This window comes from Balearica regulorum, chromosome 17 (genome assembly GCF_011004875.1).
Source record: "Balearica regulorum gibbericeps isolate bBalReg1 chromosome 17, bBalReg1.pri, whole genome shotgun sequence".
NCBI lineage: Eukaryota > Metazoa > Chordata > Aves > Gruiformes > Gruidae > Balearica > Balearica regulorum.
In genome coordinates, this window is record NC_046200.1 from 409,868 (window position 1) to 433,341 (window position 23,474).

The 23,474-nt window shown below is 46.8% G+C and overlaps 1 protein-coding gene across 3 annotated transcripts in view; it reads left to right on the top strand.

The window, feature by feature from the left end:
- Positions 1-23,474, top strand: part of TTC28 (tetratricopeptide repeat domain 28) — a 187,852-nt gene that overhangs the window by 117,393 nt on the left and 46,985 nt on the right. For all 3 annotated transcript variants that reach the window (XM_075769899.1, XM_075769900.1, XM_075769901.1), the window contains one exon: positions 18,947-19,454. In XM_075769899.1, the coding sequence (XP_075626014.1) occupies positions 18,947-19,454 (508 nt within the window). The remainder of the gene's footprint in view (positions 1-18,946; positions 19,455-23,474) is intronic.

The following is a 23,474-nucleotide window of genomic DNA, read 5'->3' on the forward strand; positions in this document are numbered from 1 at the left end:
TGAGCTTCTTGGATTTCCTGTAGGATGTAACCACAGGAAATTAATTTGGCGCTTTCTGATGACATCATCTTGACCACAGAGCTTCCTCTGAACAAAAAGCTGTTTTTCTTGGCCTCCTTTGCAGACATTTTTATAATGCAGATGTTATAAAGTTGCAGTAGTGCTGATGTGAATTCCACCAGAAGGGAATTTGGTGTGCGACTGTAATGAGGTAATTGTTTTACCTCCAACCGTACAGAGAATTGGCTTAGAAGGTAAAAAGTGCTCCTCTGTATGGGAGACTGCTACCCTCAGAGGGAGCATTGGGTTCTCAGGCTGCTGAAGCAAATGTTTGTACCAGAGGCTTCTGCTGGATTGCATCGCCTGTAACCCGGGAGGAAGTTGCAGAGGGTCTGGCTGCAGCATTCAGATCTGTCCTCCCCCACGCAAGCCTGCAGAAAGGAAACGTTGTCAGCTGAGTGGGGAATCATGTAGGCTGCTCAGGTGGACCGATGATGTTTAAAACATTTTTCTCTCCCTGGCACAGGGAGTCTGTGCAGCTCCTGTTACAAACACCATATCACACCGAGCGCAGTCTGTACGTCCAGATGGGTCATCTGCTCTTTGCAGTCACAGTGTGGGGAAAAGTTAAGGCTGTTTTGTGGTACTTGTGCCCAGAGAAAGAATGGAGCAGAAGTAGCTGGGATTTGGCATACCTCTAGTGTCTCTGAGAGAGACCTTGGCATATTGAACATACATGTGGTTTTGGTCAATGCAGACAAGTAAGACGACCGGTTCTTAGCAAGACACTGTAACAGGCACCATGAAACAGCCATCTTGTGGCATTTCAGTGCTTTCCATCACAGTGAAGTGATGGGTTGTATTTTTTGATCAGCTACAGTGGCTGGTCAAGAAATCCACAGAACTAGCTTATCTGAGATTTGTTTCTAAAAGAATTAGCGGACTTAAAAGTACGGTTGATTCAGGAAACTAGAAATCATAAGGGACTCTCTCTGTCTTTCCGTGCATTCTTTGGTTCCTGTGGACCTTTGCAGATGGTCACTGTGGTTGGTAGGACACCATCCTAGAAGGAAGGGAGGTGCAGTAGAAGAGGGGAAGGTAGGCAGGACCATCTGCCTCTCTTCTGATGGAGGTGAGTGTGGGAGTTCGACTCAGATTGTTTAGATGCAGTTGAAGAGGAAAGAGCAGCGCACCTTGGTAGTCTGTCATTTCTCTGTGAAGATGATGCAGAGGAGATTTCACTGTGGGCTGTGTTGGCCTGCTGCAGACCCTGGGAATGTACTGAAGTTGAGAATCCCGATGAAGTCTGTGGTGCTGCTGCTCTTACAACCATGTCTCCTGTACTGGCTGAAGTGAAGCTGGTGTGGATATACCTATCCACGCTTTGGCCATGGCAGTGTGGGTGTCACTGGACTGTGTCTTTACGGACCTTAGGCAGATAACACAAAGTTTGACCATACCTGCCTGAGTGGGTGGGATGCTGCGCAGCTCGTGTGAACGCAGAGCGACCGTGAGGACTGGTGGCACCATAGCTCTGTCCACGTGTACACATTAGGGACCTTGTCTCTGGGCAGCTCCATTAGCACTAGCTCCAACTAAGACCCACTAAGTCTTGCACAGAGGTGGAAATAAAACGCTCTTAGGCTAGTGGGGCCCCTAGGTACGGGCTTGCCTTTTCCTTCCTTGTTCAGAGCCATCTGCAGGCTGTTAGAGTTTAACCACTCCTGTCCTGAAATAACGGTGCACAGTCCGGCGCAGGGGTTAGTGCCTCTGAACAGGGATGAGAGCATCTGCTCTCTAAGCTGGCCTGGCTATGGTGGAGTGAAACGTTGACTTTATTTCCTTGCTGCTTGAAGAGGCACAGGTAAAGAATTGCAGTCCTGTCCTACACCACCAGTAGCCTCATGTTCTTGTGACTTATTCTGTACTTTGTTACTAAAATGTGAGCGCACATTGGCTGTTGCTAGCATGCTGAGGAAAAAACGTACTGATAGCTTGGCTGCTGCTCTTTTTTCTAGATTTTACATAATACCCATGAAAGATCTGGGAGTTTTACCAAGAGAGGTTCCCTAAACCAGCAGCCAAGGTACTCATGATGTGCAGGAGGAAAAGTGACAGATTGTGTTAAGAGGGAAGACTGGGGTTACATTATTGTAGCTCATTGTCTTTTCCCCATCGCAGAAGCTGGCTCTGATGAGCATCAGAAGCTTGCAGTCTGAGTTTTTCTCCAGAGAGAACTGAGGCTTGCAGTTAGGCTAGTGCAGGATTTCTGATAGAAGAGTTATTTTTCTGCCAGCCAATGGAGTACAATAGGGAGATCTCTTCTGCCAAGTCAAAAAACGCTCAAGATTAAATATACAGGACAGGGCTCACCAGTGACTACATGGCTAATGACTGGCGGTATCTCCACTCAAAACTGTGACTAAATCAAACTGATGCTTTGTAGAGGGAGACAGTGGGGCAGAGGTCAGATTCAGTAATTATTTAAAGTCCAAATAGAACATAAACTCAAGAGAATTCTAGGAACCGGTGAGCTATGCCAAGGTCAGAAGAAAGACTGGAGTCAAAAAGTAAATGTGAAAGCTTTCGATGCCTGTAAAGCTAGTCTCCCATTTCCCTATTCCTCTTTGTCTCTAGCTGCTCCGCAGGTGTGCAGAACTGTCTTGTGTTACGAATTCTGTGAGGCCGGAGTGCCAAGGCAGAGCTGACAGCGGGTGATCTCTCAGGGCGGGTTGGAGTGGCCCTTTTTGACCATTGGACCTTGTGTTCCTTCCAAAGCATTTTATTTGGAAAAGTACTGCTTGAGGGAGTGTTTTGAAGCTGTGAGGACTGACAAGCAGGAATGGAAAGGGAAAGGAAAGCTGTGGAGCCTCTCCTCGGGTTCAGTGTCCAAACCCTCACATAGGCTGTGCTTTAATCTGTCTCGCAGAGGCCACTGATACCGCAGGGACTCCGCAATGTAATAGGTCCCCTCTCTCCTGGGCCGTCAGACGCCTTCTATTACAGCCCCGCATTCAAAAATAGCAGGGCAGTAAGGCAAAATCATAAACTAACCATAATAAAATTAATGCTTGTGTGGAAGTGCATTGCCAGTGCTGAGCTTTTGGGAAGGATGATGTTGCCAGAAAGGCACTGGGTGCTGGCAGCTCCTATGTGTTGGCTGGCCGGCACGTTTGGAGCTGAACTGGGCTTTTCATTAAAGATGCAGCATCCCTCTTCGCTGGGAGGAATGGACAGAAGGCACTGAGTGAGGAAGAGGATTTGTTTGAGCCTCTGAACTCTTCCTGGGTCTGGGATGAAGATGCAGCTGAATGAGGCAAGCCTGTTTCCTGCTGCTCGTTTTCTCAGGGAGCGTAATGCAGGAAGAGCGGTGGGGCCTGGAGGAGAGCGGAGGACAGACTGATGGACTTTGTCACTGCCAGCTTGCCCCTGCGTTGACTCAGGTTGCCCAACAGCTTGCAGCAATCACTCTTGGCCTGGTTTTGAAGGGATTTCCCCCCACCTCCCCTCTAGAAGCAGCTATTTCTGGAAGGAATTGATGCAGAACTGCCTAGGGCTCAGTGCCTGTTATAAACAGTTACTGTTTCTGTGGCCACTGGCTGCTGCTCTTGGGTGCCTTCACGAGTGTATGTGGCTCTGAGAATCGTCTGCAGCAGATGGGTATGCTCAGTAACCAGACCGATGAACTAGACTTTACTGTTTCAAGATACCTTTTTTAAAACAATTGCAAGTGTGAGACAGAGTTCATGTTTGGTGCAGCTTCAGTAGAGTTTTTTTTTTTTTTGGAAAGGTTGACTATTTGCAGGAAAAGATGATGATGAAGATGACAATTAAAACTGGGTGGTTAAGTGGCATAGAAGAAAGGCGTGTATTAAGCAGACTTTCGTGGGTTTTCTGTGTCACCTTGCTCTTGCAGACCTATAAAAGCTCTTGTGTGGTAGAGGAAACATCAGAATGCAGACATTTCCATTATAAAGAGAAACCATGGGCTTGAAGCCCAGGAGACTCAAGAAGCCAGTTACGTGCTACACTTCCTACTGCAGAGAGGGCATTGCCATGGAGCTGACTGTGATGAGAGGCCTTTGCTGGCAGCAGAGGACTGTCGCGATGGAAGGTTGTCAGCGATAACTGGCTGCTGTGCATCTCTGGAGGAGGAGCCGTAGTGAAATGTGATTGCTGTGACAGACATAATCAGTGTCTGGATTCAGTTGGGAATTTGCAGATTCTGCAACTGTCTGACCATACTTTGTGTGCAGCTCAGCCACTGGTGGTTATTTAGGTTTGCAATTCTAGTAGTTTTTCCCAGCCCCCTTTAAAGCATGCCTGAGCCAGCAATGAAACACAGCATAAAACTCCTACATTTTGTAAACTACAGCTACTTACTGTCAGGCTGTGTAAGTCAAAGATCAAATTTCATTTATTTCCAGAAAGAGATGCAGAAGGAAAGATAGATCATTCCTTTCTACTGAAGTCTGTAAATTCTGTAAAGCCAAGGTTTTCTGCCCCTTCCTGAAGGGAAGAGGAAATGCTTTCCAGGTGTCCTTCCTGCCGTGCTTTGTCTGTACAAGCCACATCTTCAGTAAATAGCAAAGCTGTAAGTATTTAGCCTTTGATCTGAACTCCTTGTGTGCGTTATGGGACGGGGCAAAAGAATATTTCTTTTTTCCATGTTCCTTGCCATTCATTTTAGAAATATCTATTCTGCTGAGTTAGACTGCGTTCCAGTCTTTTTCCTTATCTGAGTTGGAAGTGGCACAACTGTCCTTCAGGAGTGACTTCATTCTTCCTAAAATACGACCTGTGGGGCCCTCCGGAGTGCTCTGAACCTTGCCTGCAGTGCTCTGAACTGCCTTGCAAAGGCAGGGGTGCTCCTGATGCCGTAAACTGGTCACACTCAGTGCTGCATGCTGAATGGCTCCCAGAAAACGTGTCGGGCTGGTATCAGCTCTGGCTTGTGCTTGAGCAAGGTGTGTGTGTCCCGAGCTGAACTTCTTTCTGAATGAATGGTATGAAAGCTTGTCCAGAATGTGGAGTGCCTCCCTGGCTGCCTGCCTGTATCCCGTCCTGGCCCAGAATGATTTCTGTGTTTGGACTGTGCTGGCAGCCACAGGGCTCCTGCCAGAGATGAAATTATAACTGTTTGCGCTTCAATTGCAAGGATCCCTGTGCTTGCAGTTGTGCTGCAGATTTGGCTGGAGGCGTGAATCTGTGCAACCCTTCCTCTGGAGAAACCATCATAGGGCGTGTCAGTGTGCAGTGAGCTCGTCAGAACATGTGTGGCTGATTAGTTGTGGGCCAGGTTCCCCTCCTGGTTACCTTGTCAGGCATCCAGAGGCCTTCCACAGCGGTGTAGACCTCCCCCAGGTTCACACTGCTGCAGCCTGTTACTGAGATGAAGCTGGAGCAGAGCTCACGCTCAGTAGTGAGCGCAGCTTTTCCTCACCGCAGTGCCAGTGCCTGACCCCGCAGCCAGGACGTGAGCAGCCTGCACGTTCCAGCACGTGGCTGTGCTGCGTTCTTGCAGCGTCAGTGGTGCTGCTCCGCTGTCGCCCAGCTCTGTCATTACAGTTCTCCCCGGAGTGGGCCAAGTTGCTTCATGGAGAGTTGCTCTTCCAGCTGCGAACAGCTTCCTCAGTCCCACCGCAGCTGCTCGGCCCCTGAGAGAGGGGAGCCTGTGCATTGCATTTTTGGAGCATGCAGGGGTCTGTCTTTTTCCTTCAGGGCAGGCACAGCTGGCATCCTGGTATGTGCCAGGCCCCAGGAGACATCTGTGGCTGCTAAGGGAACATGTGTTGAGCAGGAACTGTCCAGACTGTGCGATGAGGTTCCGGAAGAGTATTTTTCTGGCTTGATGCTGGTAACAGCTTCCATGCCTGTACCAAAACCCTGGACTAGCTAGCACAGAGCAAACAAAAGTGCACTTGTCTCTGTACTGCCATGTATGTTCAGGAAGCAAAGAACGATATTTCTGTGGTGTGGAATGTTTTCTCAATTAATTTGTTATTCTTCAGTGTCCGTATTGCTTGTGATCATTCCAGTGCATTTTTAACACAAATTTTCAGTTATGTGATGAACAGTTCTTAAGTGTGTCTTGGGGCTGATTCAGACTCCATTAATGAGTTATGTGGCACTTCTGTCTCTATAGCTATGGGATGTAGTGAACTGCTGACAGAAGTGTCTTGTTGCACATGCTGCATACTATATTTCTGTGGAGAAGTTCAGGAGAACAGCTGGGAATGAGCATGATCCACTAAAAAGGGGTTGAAGGGACAATAAAGCAGCCAGAAACATTAGCCCTTTGCTTCCAGAGAGGGTGGTGAACCTCTGTGTCCCTTACCTGTACAGGCTGGAGAAGTGTTGTGTAGGAGGTGGTGGAAGGCTATTTGTCATTACTGATTTAGTGCCTGCAGTCACATCTGTCTTCTGTGGCGTCGCAATACACCGTGCTGTACCTTCTCTTGGCTTGGCATGGTTCAGGCCATCCTGGAAGGCTTCATGAGATACCAGCTCATTGAAGACTGGCTGGAGGTCTGTAGCCCATCTTTCTTGCATGTCCTGCGGGATGGGCCGGTCTGTTACTACCCTGTTGCATTTCCCTGTCACAGCCTGAGGTTAATGTGAATGAAACTTTGCGCATGTGTGTGATTTTTCTTACAATTGTTGGTAGTTTTTAAGGGGATTTGAGAAATGTATGCAGTGAGGTAAAGACTCTTCTGGTTAGCTAACATGTGCTTGGAAAATCTCATTCCTATTAGGTTCTGATTTCTGTAGCAGGTCTTTGGGAAAATAGAAAGCACGCCCAGACCTTCCATACTGCATAGTGTAATAGGCTCTTTCCATGTCCGCCTCTTCTTCCTGAGCAATATCTTAACTGGTGCCAAGAAACCCCTTCTGTTTATCCTTCTGCTCATGTATCGTTAGTTGGGTGCACAGCAGTGGGCTGGGTGCTGCTCCTATGTAGAATTTAGCTTTGCATGGGTTACCATTCATAGCAGTGATCCTTGCCCATGTTGTTCAAGTGGATTTCAGGTGTTTAAAAATATAATTTCTCATAGGGCCAACTTTGTCTTTTTTTCACTGAAAATCCTGAAGTGATCACCTGGTCACTTCCTTGTTTGTGCTTCATTATCATCAGTCTCAGATGGAGTGCTAAGAATCACATGCATTTACTAACTGCAGCTTGAGGAAGCCCACAGCCGTTTCCCTGCCTGTGGCATTTGTGTGGGTCTCAGCCATATGAAGAGGTGGTCTGTTCCTGGGGCTGCCAGATTTTTCAGAATGGAAAAATCTGAAATCTTATGACCACAGTTATCTTGTTATGTTTGCAAACAGTCTGGAAAATGAGGACAGGATATAAATACCTCACAAATGAGAACTGGAAAGAGTCTTCAGGCTAAAGCAATTTGTCATGCATGAAAACATTGACTAAGATGTCAGGAACAGGCTGCGGAGGCGAAAGTAGGAAAGTAGTATTTGCCACAGTAAGCGACAGCTTTGCAGAAAAAGAGCAGAGAAGGTAGATGTTTCTCTGCTTTTCTGTTTTCCGTCCCTTTTCCTTTTCTGTAGTGAAGCCACTGCTTCAAAATAATTTATTATGTGGTTGTCTGCCAGAACTAGATTATCTGCTGCCTGTAGCAACATGAACAGGAAAGACTAAGAGGAGAATATACCTTATTCCTTACAGCTTTATCACACCTGACTGGAGTTCCAGAACTAAGGAACAGACCGAAGAGGGCTTTGGAAATTGATTACATTAGTGGTTAATGCAGCCACTGCTAACAGAACTGCAGGAATGACAAGTTTAGGGTGTGACCACTGCTACTGTATTAAACAGCATTAAATAGCTTTCACTTCTTGAGCTTTTTCAAGAGAAGAGATTGGAAATGACGTGAGAGCTTTTGTTAAGAAATTAGTGTGTCTCTGTTACTGATACCACAAGAACATCAAGAGATTACAGCCCATACGTATTGCAGAGATGGTAACTTTGCAGGAGTGTCCTCCTACTTATGTGTGAAAAAAACCCCAGTATCTTATAAAAAATGTCAAGCAACGAGAAAAGGAATGGGTGACTGTGGTGCATCTATATCCATTAGTGCACGGGATTACCTCTTCAATCTTGTTCTCTATTTATGCCTTCTGTTTTTCTCTGGAGTTCTTTTAGGGGATCTTTTGAGTCCTGGAGGTACTTTCAAGAAATTGAAACAAGCTGGTTTTTTATTTAGTCTCTGCGTGAGAAACAGCTTTCCAAATCCCATGACACTTACACAGGATTTACAAACAACAGAATGGTTGATCAGGCTGCTAACCACTCAAGCAAAAGACTGCTCGCAATCCCTGCTCTCCAAAGAGGCGAGAGACCAGCGTCAGTTCTTAGGAACTCACTGGAAGATTACCCACAGAAACCAGAAACTGGTAAAAAGATCAGGCCCTTGCAGTTCATGGACCAGATACTTGCAGAAAGAAAGGGTCTCTCTTCCTTTGAAAGTTGTCGTCTGATCTGAGCCCTTGCACAAAGCCTAGCATCACAGAGCTTTCTTGCTGATCTCAAGCTGGTTTTAATATGTATTTTCATTATTACCGGGGGCAGGAAAGCTGCCAAGAGCTGCTCAGTGTGGACCTTCAGCCCTCAGTCTCCCAGTACTGTGCTGTGAGAAATGGGTAAGGTCCAGATTCACCGTTGGCTGGATTGGCAGACGTTTCCTGACTGGCAGCTGAAGTGGTGGAGGGGCCCAGCAGGATTTCCAGGGATCAGCCAGGCTGAGCTGGAGGAGGGAGGGGGCTCCACAGGGCATCCCAGCATGCATGAGACTCACTGGGGCTTGAGTGTTCTTTGTTTTATAAGACACGACCCCTTTACATCAAAAGCAGCGTTGTCATCTTCAGGACCATGTAGGACCAAAGAGTCTCCGGCGCTAATACTTTCCTGGCTTTTTGAGGAGGCGTTTGCTGATCCTGGTCCATGTCTTCCGGAATCATTGCTAATTTTGTACTAGGCTTGAGGGTGATCTGATCAATAGAACTGAAACCTCAATACTGGGCACTTGCTAGGAGGACCTGGCTAAGCAGGTCCAGGTAGCAGAGGTGTGCTGAATCCCTCTGCGGAGGACTCCTGAAGAAGAGGTGTGAAGCAGCCAGTACAGAGTTAAGTGAGACTGAGGCAGATTGGTTTTCCAGATTTCCTAACAGGACAGAAGCTTTATTTTTACACCCATTGCCCTTGAAGTCTCAGGTTCTGCAGGTATTGTGATTTCAGCTTAATGAGAACTTCTGAGAGATTTGACTCAGTCTGCAGAATGTCTTCCTGGATGCTTTCTGCAGCATTGTTCAATTCACTAAAGTTCTTTGGCCCAGATGTTTGGCTCTGGGCATACAAAGTTATAGACATAAACTTTCCAGTTCATATTGTTCCTGTGTATACTTGACTTCAAACAGCTGGTCTTTGAGGAGCCTCTGATTAACCACTGGGACTCAAAAAATCTGATCTGTGATGTAAGTATACATTGAAACTCTCATTAAAAAGTGCACTGCTATCCTTTGCCTCATCGATTTCAGCTTCTCGTTGCAGACAGGAGCCTTGTTTCATTAGGGATCCAGGAGAAACTGCCTCATACCCTGGAGGAAGGCTTGCCGCCTTGGAGGAAGGCCAAGTACCAGCTGCTAGAAAACACTTGCCATATGAGTTCTTTGAGGATTCTGGGTCTTCTAGGGTACTAGCACTGCATTACACTTTAGACTGAATTACCTGCGTGGGCAAGAGTATGAGTTCAGTCACGTGAGCAACCATTGTGCTTGAGCATCAAGTAGTTGGACTTGCATAAGAGAGTGTAAATTCTGTGCCTTTCTCTGTCTTCAGCAGCTCTTCTTTGAGAAAGTCAGCTTGACTGGATTCATACAGGTTTGTCTGGTTCAAATGTGATAGGATTAAGCAGAATGAAGGGAAATCTGACCAGTGCAGGAAATTTGGGAATGCGCTAAAAGGCCATATGCTTTGTTTTGTTTGGACTCGTGACTCAGAAGGGAAATGTAATACTTCCTGAGGATCTCCTTTAAATGTCCCCGCTTGACCTCCACAGCGCATGGATTTTAGCTGAAAAAAAATGCAGTATTCCTGGTTTTACTTACCTCTCACAGTACCTGTAAAACCTACTGCTCTACTGAGGCCTGTACCCAATTGCAGTAAAAGAAATGAAGCAGAAAACTTGTGTAAGAGCTGCAACTCAGGGAGCAGCACTCTTTGGGTTTTCAGAAGTCCCACCTCAGCCAAGGCTTTCCCGGATTGAGTTCCCAGTGAAGTGGTATCCAGCTTTGAGCAAGAGCAGTGTTAGGGCTGGCACAGGTCAGCACGCCACTGTAGGAGTTAGAGGTTTCTTTGCCCGTACAAAGCGCTTCTCTGGGTTCTGAGAGATCCGAGTTTGTAACGCGCTGACTCATTCTTCCAGGACTGGTTTTGACTAGGGTATGAATCACTTCTCAGTGTCACCATCTCAGAGAAGCTTGGTTTTTAAATGAGGGCTTCTTTTCTTGCAGCATCACTAAAAATGCCAAGTCAGCCATCGTCCCTAAAGTGATTTCACACAGGAGCCTTTTAGACTATGTCCAGAAAGCCACTGAGTTTTGGCTTCTTGGGATAAAGATATGTGAGCCCCAGGCAATATTTAGACTTGATGCTGAGGTCTACTTTGTTGTGTACCTGGGCTGGTGTATTTTGCGTGACTTCCTTTTTTTTGTGGAATGAGAGTTCATTGCTGCAGAGCCCACCCTGGAAAAGAAACACGCTCCTCCTGGGTACCCAGCCTTTGCACCACCTTCGTGGTGGTGTGCCAGCTCGCACAGTGAATGTGAACAGCCTTTTCAGTATGAGAGACAAGCAGTTTTACTCTTAAGAAATGGGTATCAGTGTGGACTAGTTGCTGTTTCTGCTTTCCGGCAAAACCCGCTAACTTGGTCAAGAATATTTGCAGTTCTGTAAAGGGAGTAACTCAGGTTTGGTTTTACGAATTTTCTAGGCAGAACTGTACACCTACCTCTATAGTGATCATGGTGGAGACGGAGCAAATGGATTTTCCACTGGAGCGGTGTTATTGATCTCCAAGTAAGCAGCTGAAAGTCAGTGTTCCCTTTGAAGCCTTTGGTTTCAGGAAGATGACTGACTATGAATAACCTGACAGTTGAGCCATGGTGCTGTTCAGATTTGCCTGGATTCGCATAATTTGTGTGATTCTTCTACCATAAAACAGGCAGAATGATCAGTCCTCTACGACATTGTCATTTCCCTGAACAAGTAAGGAAAGAGAGGGCTGGGAGTGGATTGTAAGCACAACCCATGGCAGCCTCTGTCATGAGCAGCAAGTCCTTGACACCTGCAGAGCCATGGATTTAATCCATTAGTCAAGAGGGGACTGGAGTGGTCTCTTCCTGCTGTATTTGTTGGGGTTTTGCATTGTGTCATTAAATCCTGGTTATTCCCTTTCAGTTAGCAGTAGTTACAAAGTTCATTCCAGACATTCAGATGCTCGTGCTTCTGTTCCATGGCTTTGGCTTGTTCGGGGTTTGCTTTTCGGTAGTTTCTGTGGAACAGATTGAGACCTACAAATAAATTGGATTTGACAGGGATATTGATTCCATTGTATTAATTTTTTTTTTTCCCTCTCCAGAAATAATTACCTGAAAGCAAATCCGTTCCTCCTTTATGCATGCAGATAATGTACAGGAGGAGAATAATACCTGCTGCTTCCTTTCTTATTTGCAAAAGCATGCCACACAAAGGAAGCAGCTGGATGTGGTACTGGCACATCACCTTTGAGGGAGGAGGAAAGGGCAACTTGAATGTCGACAGGACACTTACTGTACTTGGGTGTGAAACTTCTGTTAGTGCATAAATCAGTAGATCTCCAAGGCTAGTTGTGTAATACCAGTGGATTCTGAGAAGACGATACAGGGGCTTAGTAGAAATGGAGATAAAGTGCCGTTTACAGCCATTGGATCATTTTGGTAGGTCCTGAAAGTACTCATCCCCTTAGGCTACTGTCCTGCCTGCGTGCAGGGCAGTTACATAGTCTATACCTAAAAAACCCCTGGGGCATTTACATGCTTACATACAGGAAGAAAAATGCTTACATGGTGTTGCATTACTGGAAATTAACCTTTCTACTTCCTACACAGAAAAGTTACACTGATGTAAGATGCGGTGAGATTTTACTCTTTATGGTGAAGCCAGCAGAACTCATCCTGTTAATGCTTTCAGATTTAAGTATTTGGGTTGTGTGTTCAGAAACAATCTGTTGAAGCTGCCTTCCCTCACTCCCCCCCCAGAATACACTCAATGAACCAGGAAACCTTTGCTTGCATTCAAGAGCAGGGGTGTGCACATGAGGAGGTATGCTGGTTCTCGAACAGAGCATACTGCTGTTTGTCCTGAGTGCACGTTAGGAATATGCATGGCTGATCTTTTGGTACAGCTCCACTGCAGCATGTAGGATCAGGCACTGCTGTTACCGCATGCCCAGAGGGAGAACGGAAGTGGAGAGAAACAGCATGTAAGAGCAGGCTGCAGTCAGGCTTTCGAATTTCACAAATGCTTAGTCCATGCCAGTTATTTCCCCACCTTGGCTGTAAAAGCTCAATCTCTGATCAATCCTAATTGGTGTCTGTGTTTGGGGATTAAGGCTACTTTATAGTGAGATACCAGGCAGAGCATTTTCATCTTGCCCCACTATAGAATTACACAGTGTTCTCATTTAAGGAGGCTGTGCAATCAGTTAAAGAATTGTTTAATTGTAACATAAAGGGGAAATGACTATTCTCTGGCAAAGATGAAATATCTAAGAAACGAACGCATCTCTCCAAGTCACCAGGTCCCTATTAGTTGTCATTCTGTGATGCACATCTGCTTAACATCAGACTCTTTACCTTATTCAGCTGAAAAACCTAAGCTGGCTTTTGCTCCCAAGAAAAAGAGAGCAATTAGAAATCTTTTTCAGAACTCCCTTCTGTGCCTCAGCTCAGTGGCAGAAGAATCTGCTTTCTATTAAAGTGATAAATTGCATAATTGGAGGTGTAAGCAACCCCCGCTGTAAAATTTGTCTTTGTCACATATATAAAGCATTGATTTTCTTTGTTTGCTGATGCAAAATCCCACTGGTATGAAGCTGTAGTCTCCCATCACCCTGCTACCAAGCAGAGTGTGCTAGCACAGCTGGAGTCTGCTTCACATGCACAGCTAGTGTCAACCTTGTACTCTCACTGCAACGTTTTGACTCTCATGCCAGTGCGTATGGGAATACCCCTACCCTGTTGGCCTAGTGCGTGAGTTACTGGTGGATCCTATTATGCGAAGGGTTTTATTAAGTATACAGTGATGAATTTATCTTCTGGAATCCTATTACTAACCCCCTGAAGTGAGTCATTGGTGTCCCCCAGCAGACATAATCACCAAATTGTTCCTAAACACTGCTTTAATGTCAAGCTCCACGGTCTTTCCACTGATTGCCCCCATGAGCACAGAGTACTGATACATCTTGCTGGTGAACCAGCAACCAGCCCTGGGGAAGCCAGAAGTGCCGTAGGCTCTGCACATGCAGGCTCCAAGATGATTGAGAAGTGCTTCTCTCGGAGCACTAGGATCAGTTAATAGTAGGATGAAGTGGGGAGTGTTGGTGTGAAGGCCAGGGGGTAGAGCAGCCTTCCTGCCTTTGTCTACATGTCTGTGTGAGCAACAGCCGAGCCTCTGGAAACAGCCCCGTCTTTCTGACCAAGTCAGGCTATTTCTTGTCAGCCCTTTACCCTTCATTTTCCATTTCTCTTTTTGTCTCCTCCTATTTATTTTTCTTTTCTGCTCCTCTTGTCCTCCTCCCATATCTGGCCTTGGGCACTCAGGCGTGTAACCCAGGTCTGCTTGCATGCCCTGAGAAGGATTGCGAAGCTTGTACCCTTCATGCTAGGTCTTTCCTGTGAGCCTGGAAATGCTGTTGGGCAAAGGGGTTAGCAGCCCTGAGAATAAACATTTCCAGCCACACAAATTTTACTTCCTATGATCTGCTTCCCAGTCTAGGAGACATCCTAAAGATTTCCTCCCCTGTACAGTATGAGCCATCTCTGCGTCTAGCAAGTTTCTCTTGTGCACAGAAAGTCTGAGTTCTGCTGCTTTCCCTTTTGCCTCTTTTCCCTAGCCATAACCCATTAATATCATCTGAGTCTCTGTCTAGGTGGCTCTCTGCCATAGCTCATCTTATTCAGCAATCTGCACGCATAAATGTCCACTTTTTTTCTAGCAGCCTCAGGAGGCACCAGTTTTCACTGACTCCTTGTTTTCCAGAAAGACATTTCTGTTCTCTTCCCAGTTACCTCAGAAGTGCTGCTGGTGGCGGTGGCCTGCCTTCCAAAATTAATTGAGGCTGCTGAACCAGTTCTGTTGATTGCATTGTGCTGGGTTTTAGCTTTGCCCAAAATGGCCTACTGGTTGGTTCTGTGCAGCAGCGAGTGCGTTGCTCACCAGCAAGACGAAGGGAGCTCCGAGGTACCTTGAAGCCTGTAATGGGCCCCACACAGTATTTAGGTCTGGGCTTGTCAAGATGTCTGCATGTATCTTTTTTTTTTTTTTTCCTCCTAGTGAGATTGCAAATGACTCAATACCGTGTATATATTATATCTTCATGAAGAATTGTGTAAAAATGGATTATAATTCATAGAAAAAATGTTCATGTTGGTTTTGTAGCAGCCTCAAAACAGCCACCCCCAGACTCTCTTTTAGATAAGAGCCTTTCCTCACTGGTGTCAGCCAAAAAGTTACTTCACTTCGCTGCTCGAGCACCCGTCCGGGGCCAAACCGCGCTGATGCTGTGGCGAGTCTGACCAAGATGGAGCCGGGCCCCCTCCCAGCTCTGCCTGCTGCCGCGCATGGAGGCAGCTGGTCCTGCCTGCACGGCCTGGCCGGTCATGGCAGTGCCGAGGAGGGGCTGGGACCTCTGCCAGCACCTGCCTGCAGCAGCGAGGAGCTGCGGCCCTCTTGGCCGGCTACCGTACTCAGCGGATCCAGGTCCCTTCCTGAGGCATCGCTGTCCTGTTGGGCATCCGGCTGGATGTCGGGTTTAGCTGGTGACATGGAGTTTTCCAGTGGGAGAAGGAGTTGCGGGAGGTAGGACTGAGGTGAAGGCAGCAGTGCTCTGCAGGGTGTCCTGCAGAGATAATTTTTGGAGTGAATATGGCTTTGGTTCCTGATATTCTCAGCCAGGTGCCTGTGCCTGAAGAGCCCATCCTTTCTGCCCCACCATCCTGCAGGAAGTGTGTCTGTCCAGCCTGTCTCCGGCTGGAGACCCCGTGTGTCTCGTACTCCCAGCATGAACTGGTGGTGGCTTCCTCATCCCAACAGGGGCAATTTTTCCTTTCATGTGTGCCTGTGCTTCTGCAGAGCCTGTAAATCATTTATTTCTGGAGGGCTTAGTTGGTTTTCATGCCATTTGTGGTGCTTGCTTTTGGAGAAACACCTCTCAAGCCCAAGAAACCATTTGACCGTGTGGCAGCGTGTTCAGTAGCTTTGTCCCCAGCCTGGCACTAGGGTGTATTAATCTTATAGCATGTATTGGCAGCAGGAAATCCAGTGCTGCTCTCACCATCTGTGGGACTGAGCCCAAGGCTTTCCCATCCTGCTGTCATGTGGAGCGGTACCAGGGCCTTGCGGGGATGCTGCAGGGCTTCCTAACGGCGACTGCTGCTCTGCCACTGCTGCTATTGCATTGTCCCTTGTGTTGAATGAAGTTCATCTGCAACACTAAGTGAAAAAAATTGAGACATTTTGAATTCTAGCAGTTCTTCTATTATAATTAAGCTGCCTGAAAGGATGCCTCAGGGAGAACAAATGCGGCTTGGCTATTTACAGAGCTGGCCACAGGAGAGCTTCCTTATAACTTCTCTATCTTATGACCTATAAATTGTGTTTAATAGCTAATCTGTCACCTCAAGTTCTTGTATCAGAAAAGATTGTTTCCCTATTAATTTGAATCAGCACAGCATATTTACAGTTCCTCAGCGTGGAAATGTTACTCTGTTAATGCTGCTGATCACAAAAATAATTTGTCACCTGTGCTATCTGCCTCTTTCTGTGGCCCATAGATCTTCCTGACTTGACATTACTCTTCCAATTGTGATGTAATTTCAGTAAAAATAATCTTGAGGAAGGTTGTTTTTGAAAGTCATGAAAGGCTTATTTCTTCAGGGACACAATTTCAGTAGCAAAATGTGGTTCCAGTTAAGAGATGCTGAGCCAGCTCTCCTCCTGTAGAAGAGATTTTCTGATCTGCTTTCTTTTTAGATTTTATCGCTACATAGTGTGGCCAGGAAGAGGTTAATCATTTGCTTTGGAGAAAGGAATTAAAATCCTGTATCTGTGGGGCATAGCCAGTCTGCAGGTGGGACCCAAGCAGGAACATACCAGTTTATCAAGGCGAGGTGAGTGTCCAGAGGGAATGTCCAGGGAGAGGGAAAGCTCTCTAACTCTGTAGCTCCTGGGGCAGATGTATGCCTTCGCAGGGAAAAGGTGTTGGGACTTCCTGGTATGATGCTGGGTGGGTTGCAGAGGTTCATCATGGCCACTCTGTGCCCTGATGGGAAGCCACCGGCATCCCTTAGCTACTCCAGCTGCTTAATTTGTTTTCCTTCCGACTATGATGTCAGTGTGTATTTCTGTACGCTTGTAGTGTGGAAGAGGCAGCTGCTTCGAACAATTAAAAGAGGTGGGCTTGAATCTGCAAAGTCTTAGGTGAGTTTAGCTCCAGAGGTCCTCTTGCTGTCTGAACCTTGCTGCAGAGTTGTGGTCTGAGTCACATCTCCTGCGCACAGAGCAACAGGCTCACTTTTTACAGCTCATCTTGCTTAGATTTAGGCTTTACCACTGGTATTGCACTGAAGCCTTTCTCCAGCTCTGCAGGCCTCAAATTTTGGAGACAGCTGGTTGGCGTGACCTGTGAGGTGCTTTCAGTTGCACTGCTCGCCCTTACCACGTGGAATCCCGTTGCATGGGAGAGCTTTTAGTGTTGTGCCTATGGATATTACACTGGGAAAGGTAAAGTGTGCTTACTCGTTGAACAAACAGCACCAGTATCAGCTGCATTGGAGGGCAATCCAAGTCATAGCAAGAGAGGAGTAGCAAAATAAAATAGAAGTATGCCACACGGGTCACTCCAGTGGTTGAGCTCAGAAAGCAAGAACAGAGGGAGCATGCCTTTTTTCCCAGCACTGGGACAGCTGAAGGTGCCCCACTTGCTTGCAGCCTGGTGGTGTGGTCGAGTTGCTCTTCTCCTCATCACGGCACTTGGTGCAAAGATCTTGCTTGTTAATAGGAAATTTGAACAGGTGATTGGGGAGCTCAGAATCCTCTGCATGAACAGGAACACTAGCCTAAGGATGTACCGGGAGCACACAGCCGAGAATGATAAAAGAGCGAGGCTGCCTCTGTGTTGGTAGCACGGGCTTGTGCCATTTTGAATAGCAAAGACAAGTGTCCTGAGATGCTGTGTAACCATCTCAAGTGGAAGGGTGGACTGGATGTTTCCTGAGCTAGGGTGCTAGGGAGGGGTGAGACCAATCTCTGAGCAGTCACTCACCCTGACTGCTCCTTTCTGGAGGTTCGGAAAAGATGGCTGTTGTGGAATTGGGTCACAGCAGCAGCTGGGTAGCAAAGGAAATGCACATGCATGGACCATGGGGGATTTGGGGTCGGGGCTTTGGAGTGAACAGCTATGCTGAGGCAGCAGACGTGCGTTAGGCAGAAGGAGCACATCCCTGCTCTTGGCTCCTTGCCCTGCTGTCCGGCTGTGTATGCTCTGGCTCTGCCAGGTGGAAGTAAGGCCTGTGTCCTGGTAGATACAGTGGGCAAAAGAATCTGATTCTCAGATAATTTGTCTTGTTAAATACAGCTGTTACTCGGTGGTAAGAACAGTTTTCAAATAGCTGTATTTATTTAAGACGTCCCCAGGGGACAGAGGCTCCAGCTGCTGAAATACTGTTGTCTTTGCTGCAATCCCAAGGTTGTTTGGGGCTCAGTAACAAATAATGTTGTGCTAGAAGGACCCTGATGTTGCACAGTAAGAACTATGCTCTTCAGAGCATGGTGTGATGGGCCAAACAGAAGTACGAGAAGAGCACGCTGGCTACTGGTATTGCAGTCAATTGGTATTACTGATAAGCAGCAGAGGCATCTCCCTTCTCCCAGCTGAGTGCTGGCTGCAAGTGTCTATGTTTTCCACCAGCAGGTATTCAACGGCTGTTTGCCCTGGAAAGATGAGACTGCAGAGACCTCACGGTGGCTCAGCCTGCAGCATGGTTGTGTCAAGTTACACGTTCTGCTGCTGGTCGCTGACAGTGCTTTGGCATCAGCCTGCAGGGTCTCAGGAGTCTGTTGCTTTGACATGAGTGTACTGGGTGGAGGGTGGACCAGGGCAAGCATTCATTTGCAATGGTCTCTGCAGTGGATATCATTATTTGTCTGCTTTCTTATGAGCTGCCATACACAAGATTGTTTGTTGTGCTAGCCGGACTTGGCGTAGATGTTAAAGTAGTCACAAGAGGTGACCTGAGGTGTGGCTGCCAACAGGGGAAGCGCTGCTTTGTGAGACAGCTCAGGCTGGTTCTGGAGTGCAGCAATCGCTTTCTCCATCCTCAGTGGTCTCTGCATCTTTGCAGTGCCGGCCTTTGCCTCTACCAGGTACACACGCACTGTACTCTTCAGAGAAAGAGGCAATCCTAGCCCTGCTCTCCTGAGTCAACCCCAGTCCTGCTACGTCTGCCTGAACTGCCATGAGGGGTGTAGAAGAACTGCAGAGAGCAGGTTTTCTAGCTGGTAGTCACATTCTTTCCCCAGAATGGCCTTCTGTGGCTTTGATTTCTAGAACTGGGGCCATCTGACTTATTTCCATGAATACTTGTACTTATTTTTTCTCTCTCATCCCTGCAGGCAGCGTCCTCAGCACTGAGCAGTCTGGGCCATGTGTACACAGCCATTGGGGACTACCCAAACGCACTGGCTAGCCACAAGCAGTGTGTCCTCCTTGCAAAGCAGTCCAAAGATGAGCTCTCTGAGGCGCGGGAGCTGGGCAACATGGGAGCAGTGTACATTGCAATGGGGGATTTTGAAAATGCGGTGCAGTGCCATGAACAACATCTTAAGATCGCCAAGGAGCTGGGGAACAAGCGGGAGGAAGCTCGAGCCTACAGCAACCTAGGCAGTGCTTACCACTACCGGAGAAACTTCGACAAAGCCATGTCCTACCACAACTATGTGTTGGAGTTGGCCCAGGAGCTGGCTGAGAAGGCCATTGAGATGCGAGCTTATGCTGGCTTGGGCCATGCAGCTAGATGTATGCAGGATCTGGAGAGGGCTAAGCAGTACCATGAAGAACAGTTGCACATCGCTGAGAGCCTGCAGGACCGAGCTGCTGAAGGCAGAGCCTCCTCTAATCTAGGTAAGGCCCTGACATGGAGCAGAATTTGTCAGGGAATGCTGTGACTATCAGAGCTGCTGCCAGGATGCAGGAGGTTTGCTGTGTGCTATCTTCTGAGTTACTCCAGTTTCACCAGGCTGTCTTCATAAATTAAATAGGCACTTGGCAGATTGTGTGCCAGTGTAATGTATTCCATGTTCAATTATTAACCTGCTCAGAAAGGCACCAGAAAGCACAAGCTCATGGCAGAAGGGAAATGAAAATGTAAAGTGCATTTGAAGAGCTGTTCTGGTGTCCAAAATAAACGTAAGTCTTGTGCTTAGGCAGGTGACGTGGTTTATTACCTGTCCGTTTCTTTGGGAGCTTGTCAGCTAGTTATGTCAATATATTGCTGCCTTGTAAGTTGGGAGATGCATGGGTCAAATCCTAACTGAGTTTGTTTTCAGAACGTGAAATACATTAAAATAATAGAGTGTAGGAGTCTCATGTTCTTCCAAGGAGAGATACTGGCATCCTGCTGGCAGGCTGGGAAGGACTGAATTACATCAAAGTGAAGTCCATTCCTGCTGCTGCTTCACAGCACCAGATGTGGAAGCAACCAAAGATGAGTTTCCATCTCCGCTGTGGGATGCGGAGTTTGCGCTGCTGCTGTTCCAGCTGTCATTAAGGATGTGTTCTCAGCTGGCTGGGAGTGGCAGAACAGGGCTGTTGCTGGTATAACAAAATACGCATTTGCTGGCAGCCCCTGAATCTCAGCTCTTGCAGGCTGCCCCAGCCATAAATTAGCTTCTGTTTCAGCTTGGCAGTTGGCACTTGGTTCATTTGTAGATGCTAATTGTACTCTGATGTTATCAACAGCAGGTAATTGAAAAGGGCTTGATGAATTACTTAATTTCTCTTAATAGCTGAGTCTTCAGGAGCTGAGTGAAGAAGATAAGGTGAAGGGGAGAAAACAAAACAGTCCTAGCTTTCTAATTAGATTTGCGAATCTCCTTCTTTACACAAATTAGGGCAAATGTGTGAGGCAAAGTAGGTTTGTGAGGCAAAAGTGCCTGTGGCATGCTTAGCATTAGAGAGCAGTGAGCGTTGATAACCTTTCTGTTAGCGTGACAGAGCACCTAACAGGCAAGAGAGCTGGGGAGATGAAGTTTTGCATCTGGCTTCTAATATTTACGTAGGGGCTTTTGCAGAGAACAACAGTGGATGCATCTAGCAAAGCACAAACCATACATGCCCCATCTCTGCTGCCCGTGTGGGGCTGGTCTTGGGGAGATGCAGAGATGTGCAGGATCACTGGTGTGTGAGAGGGACAGAGGAGCCCACGCTGGGGGAACAGGACCCAGGACTGTCCAGGCAGGGAACAGGGGGAGGTGTGAACTCTGGGTGCTTGGTGGGGGAGATGGAGATGTCATCCTTGGCCATGCTTGAGGATGCACTGGCTTCCCAGCTCATGGTCAGGACTGAGGGAAAGTTCCTCTTGCTGTGAAGCTTAAGGTATTTTGTTTCCAGTGGAAGCTGACCAGAGGGTGCACAGGCTGTTCTACTGGTGTAGTTACTGGGAGATGGCATGGCTGTGTTCAGCTGTGAGCGCCTATAAAAGAGGGTGGGCATGCTCTGAGCAGCGCTGGCAAACCTCCAGAGATCAGAACCGCTTTCATTCGCTTCTCCTCTGAAGCACATGCTGCTTTCTGGAGGATTGCCCCAATTCTTTCTAAGCACATCCAGGAAACTGAGGAAATGCAGTCTGGGGAAATGGAAGAAGCTGTCGCTTGGTTTTGGTTTTCCTCTCTACATCAGTGTGGTGATGAGCCATCTTGGGTTTTTCTTATTGTCTCCTCCTGTTTTTATGAGCCTTTTGCCATTGGGCAGACCACAGCGCTTTTGCTAGAAGAGCAAGCTTAATTAAAGTTCTGCAGCATTTCTTCTAACTGCCTGTATGTTCAGTGCAGTCTGTCTCTGTGCTACTCAGCATCATAAAAAAACTCCGACAGACTGGTACAGAAATGATGAGCTGAGATGGGCTTAGCAATTCACTGCAAGTGCTGATACTCTCTGTAGCTGCTTTGCCTCACCTCGGAATGAAACAAGCACTGCTGCAAAAGGAAGCAGCTTGCTCTTGTTCCTCAACCTTCACGGTACTCACTTGCAGTTTAAATTCTCTCAGCATTTTGCTGGCTCAAAATCAGTCAAGTTGGGACTTAAATCCACCTTAATATCATTATTAATCTTATAGCAGCTTTGGATTTAATGATGCTTTCAGCATTTAATCCCAGAAATTGAGGGGGAGGAAAGCATTTTGGTGCAGCAGAGAATGTTTTTCTTGTGTTGGATTTAAGCCTAAATACAACTTTCAGTTGGTATGCTGACTCAGCCACTCTACAATTTGTATTAGAATAGTTTTCCTAGCTTCTGAGTGCAGGATCTCACGTTTCGGCTGTTATTTGGCTATATTTTTATGTCTTCTCTGTCAGAGTTAAGTTATACTGGAGAAAGAGAACATGCAGTTCTTGTTGAGAAAGTCTATTACTGTTGTTTAAAATGCATCCAGTACCAATTAAAAAGTCAAGTCTTAATTGTCTCTTTCATCTAATCCACATGCAAAACAAAACCTCATCAAAATAACCATGCTGACAGGCAAAAAAAATGTATGTAAATGTGTGTTTCCAAGCCAGAATGTTAGAGTTGGCCTCTTTGCTGAAGCAACAGAAATTTTCTGTTTGCAGTTCACTGATTTAGATGGAAAGCTCTCTTAAGTGTACTATCTAATGCTGAGCAAGCCAGACACAGACTATAACATAGCCCAGCTGCTGTAGTGCTCTGCAGGGAGATACAATGCGTTCTGTGACTCGGTAAGCAGAAGGTAATGGACTGAGGGCAAGTCACAAGTTATCAAGCCCTTCACAACAAGGAGATGTGGAGTTTAACCAGAAGTCTCAGACTGGCAACCTTTGCAAAGCAGATGGTGTTTGTGAATGCCAAGGCTCCATGTAGAGAGCTGGCTTTTCAGCCTCCGCAGCTCTTATGGTTTCCCATTGCCATGGAGAGAGGACACTTCAGATTATTAATAAAACACAGTTCAGAGTCTCTCCCTTGGTGCTTAGCATCTCTTTGCAGTTACAAAAGAACTTCTGTGCCTATCTTCCTGTGCTTGGTGTGTTATCCAAAGGTGCTAGATGTTTTCTCTTGAAGCTTTTTTGCAATTAGGGTCAAAAAATGGTGGTTATGTTTGGCCATCTCTTCCCCTGTTGCCGAAAGACTAGCTAAGTAACCCAAGACCTCCCTCATCTCTCACTGCTCACAGGCATGCTCATCCAGCCACCTGCATCGCATCAGAGCATGCGGCAGACAGTGGATGCTCTTAGGCTCTCCTGTCTGCACCGAGGAGGGAGCTGGGAACACCACGTGGATGAGCTTCAGAACCATGTTTGCTCCGTTTCAACTTTCAGCGTGTTCATATTTCATTCTGAAAGAGTGGGTTCAGTCAAGAACGATGTTACCTCAGTCTAAGCTGGGCACCACGGTGCAGCTGTGATGCCATCACAACACAGAGGACTGTTCTGCGCTGGCTACTGCTGCTGGGAGACTGGAGGTCCCTTTGATTTCTGCTGTAACCGCCTGCCAGGCTCCAGCACAGGAGCTGCAAAAACTGTTCCAGAATTAGTCTGACACTTTCACCTTACCGATTTGTTGCCTGAGTTGGAAAAAATCGGTGATTTGCATAGGCAGAATTAACTTTTATGATGATTTTGCTGATGTCTTATACAGGTTTCTACCCAGTTTGAACTACATTCATCATTAAGAAAGCTTGTGAATTAATGTAATTTGTGCCCTTTTTGGTGCTTTACACTATTAAGGCAGTAAAGGCTATCTCTGACCATCTCCCCTCATGTCTGCCAGGTTCTTGTTTTCAGTCTGTTCTCCTGTATCCTTCATGTGCTATTCCAGAATGTAGTCTAGCTGACTAGTCTTGCTTACCAGAAGACTATCTTTTGTTTTGAATTCCATTATTATAGCTGTAAGAATGAGTCAGTTTTGCAGTGA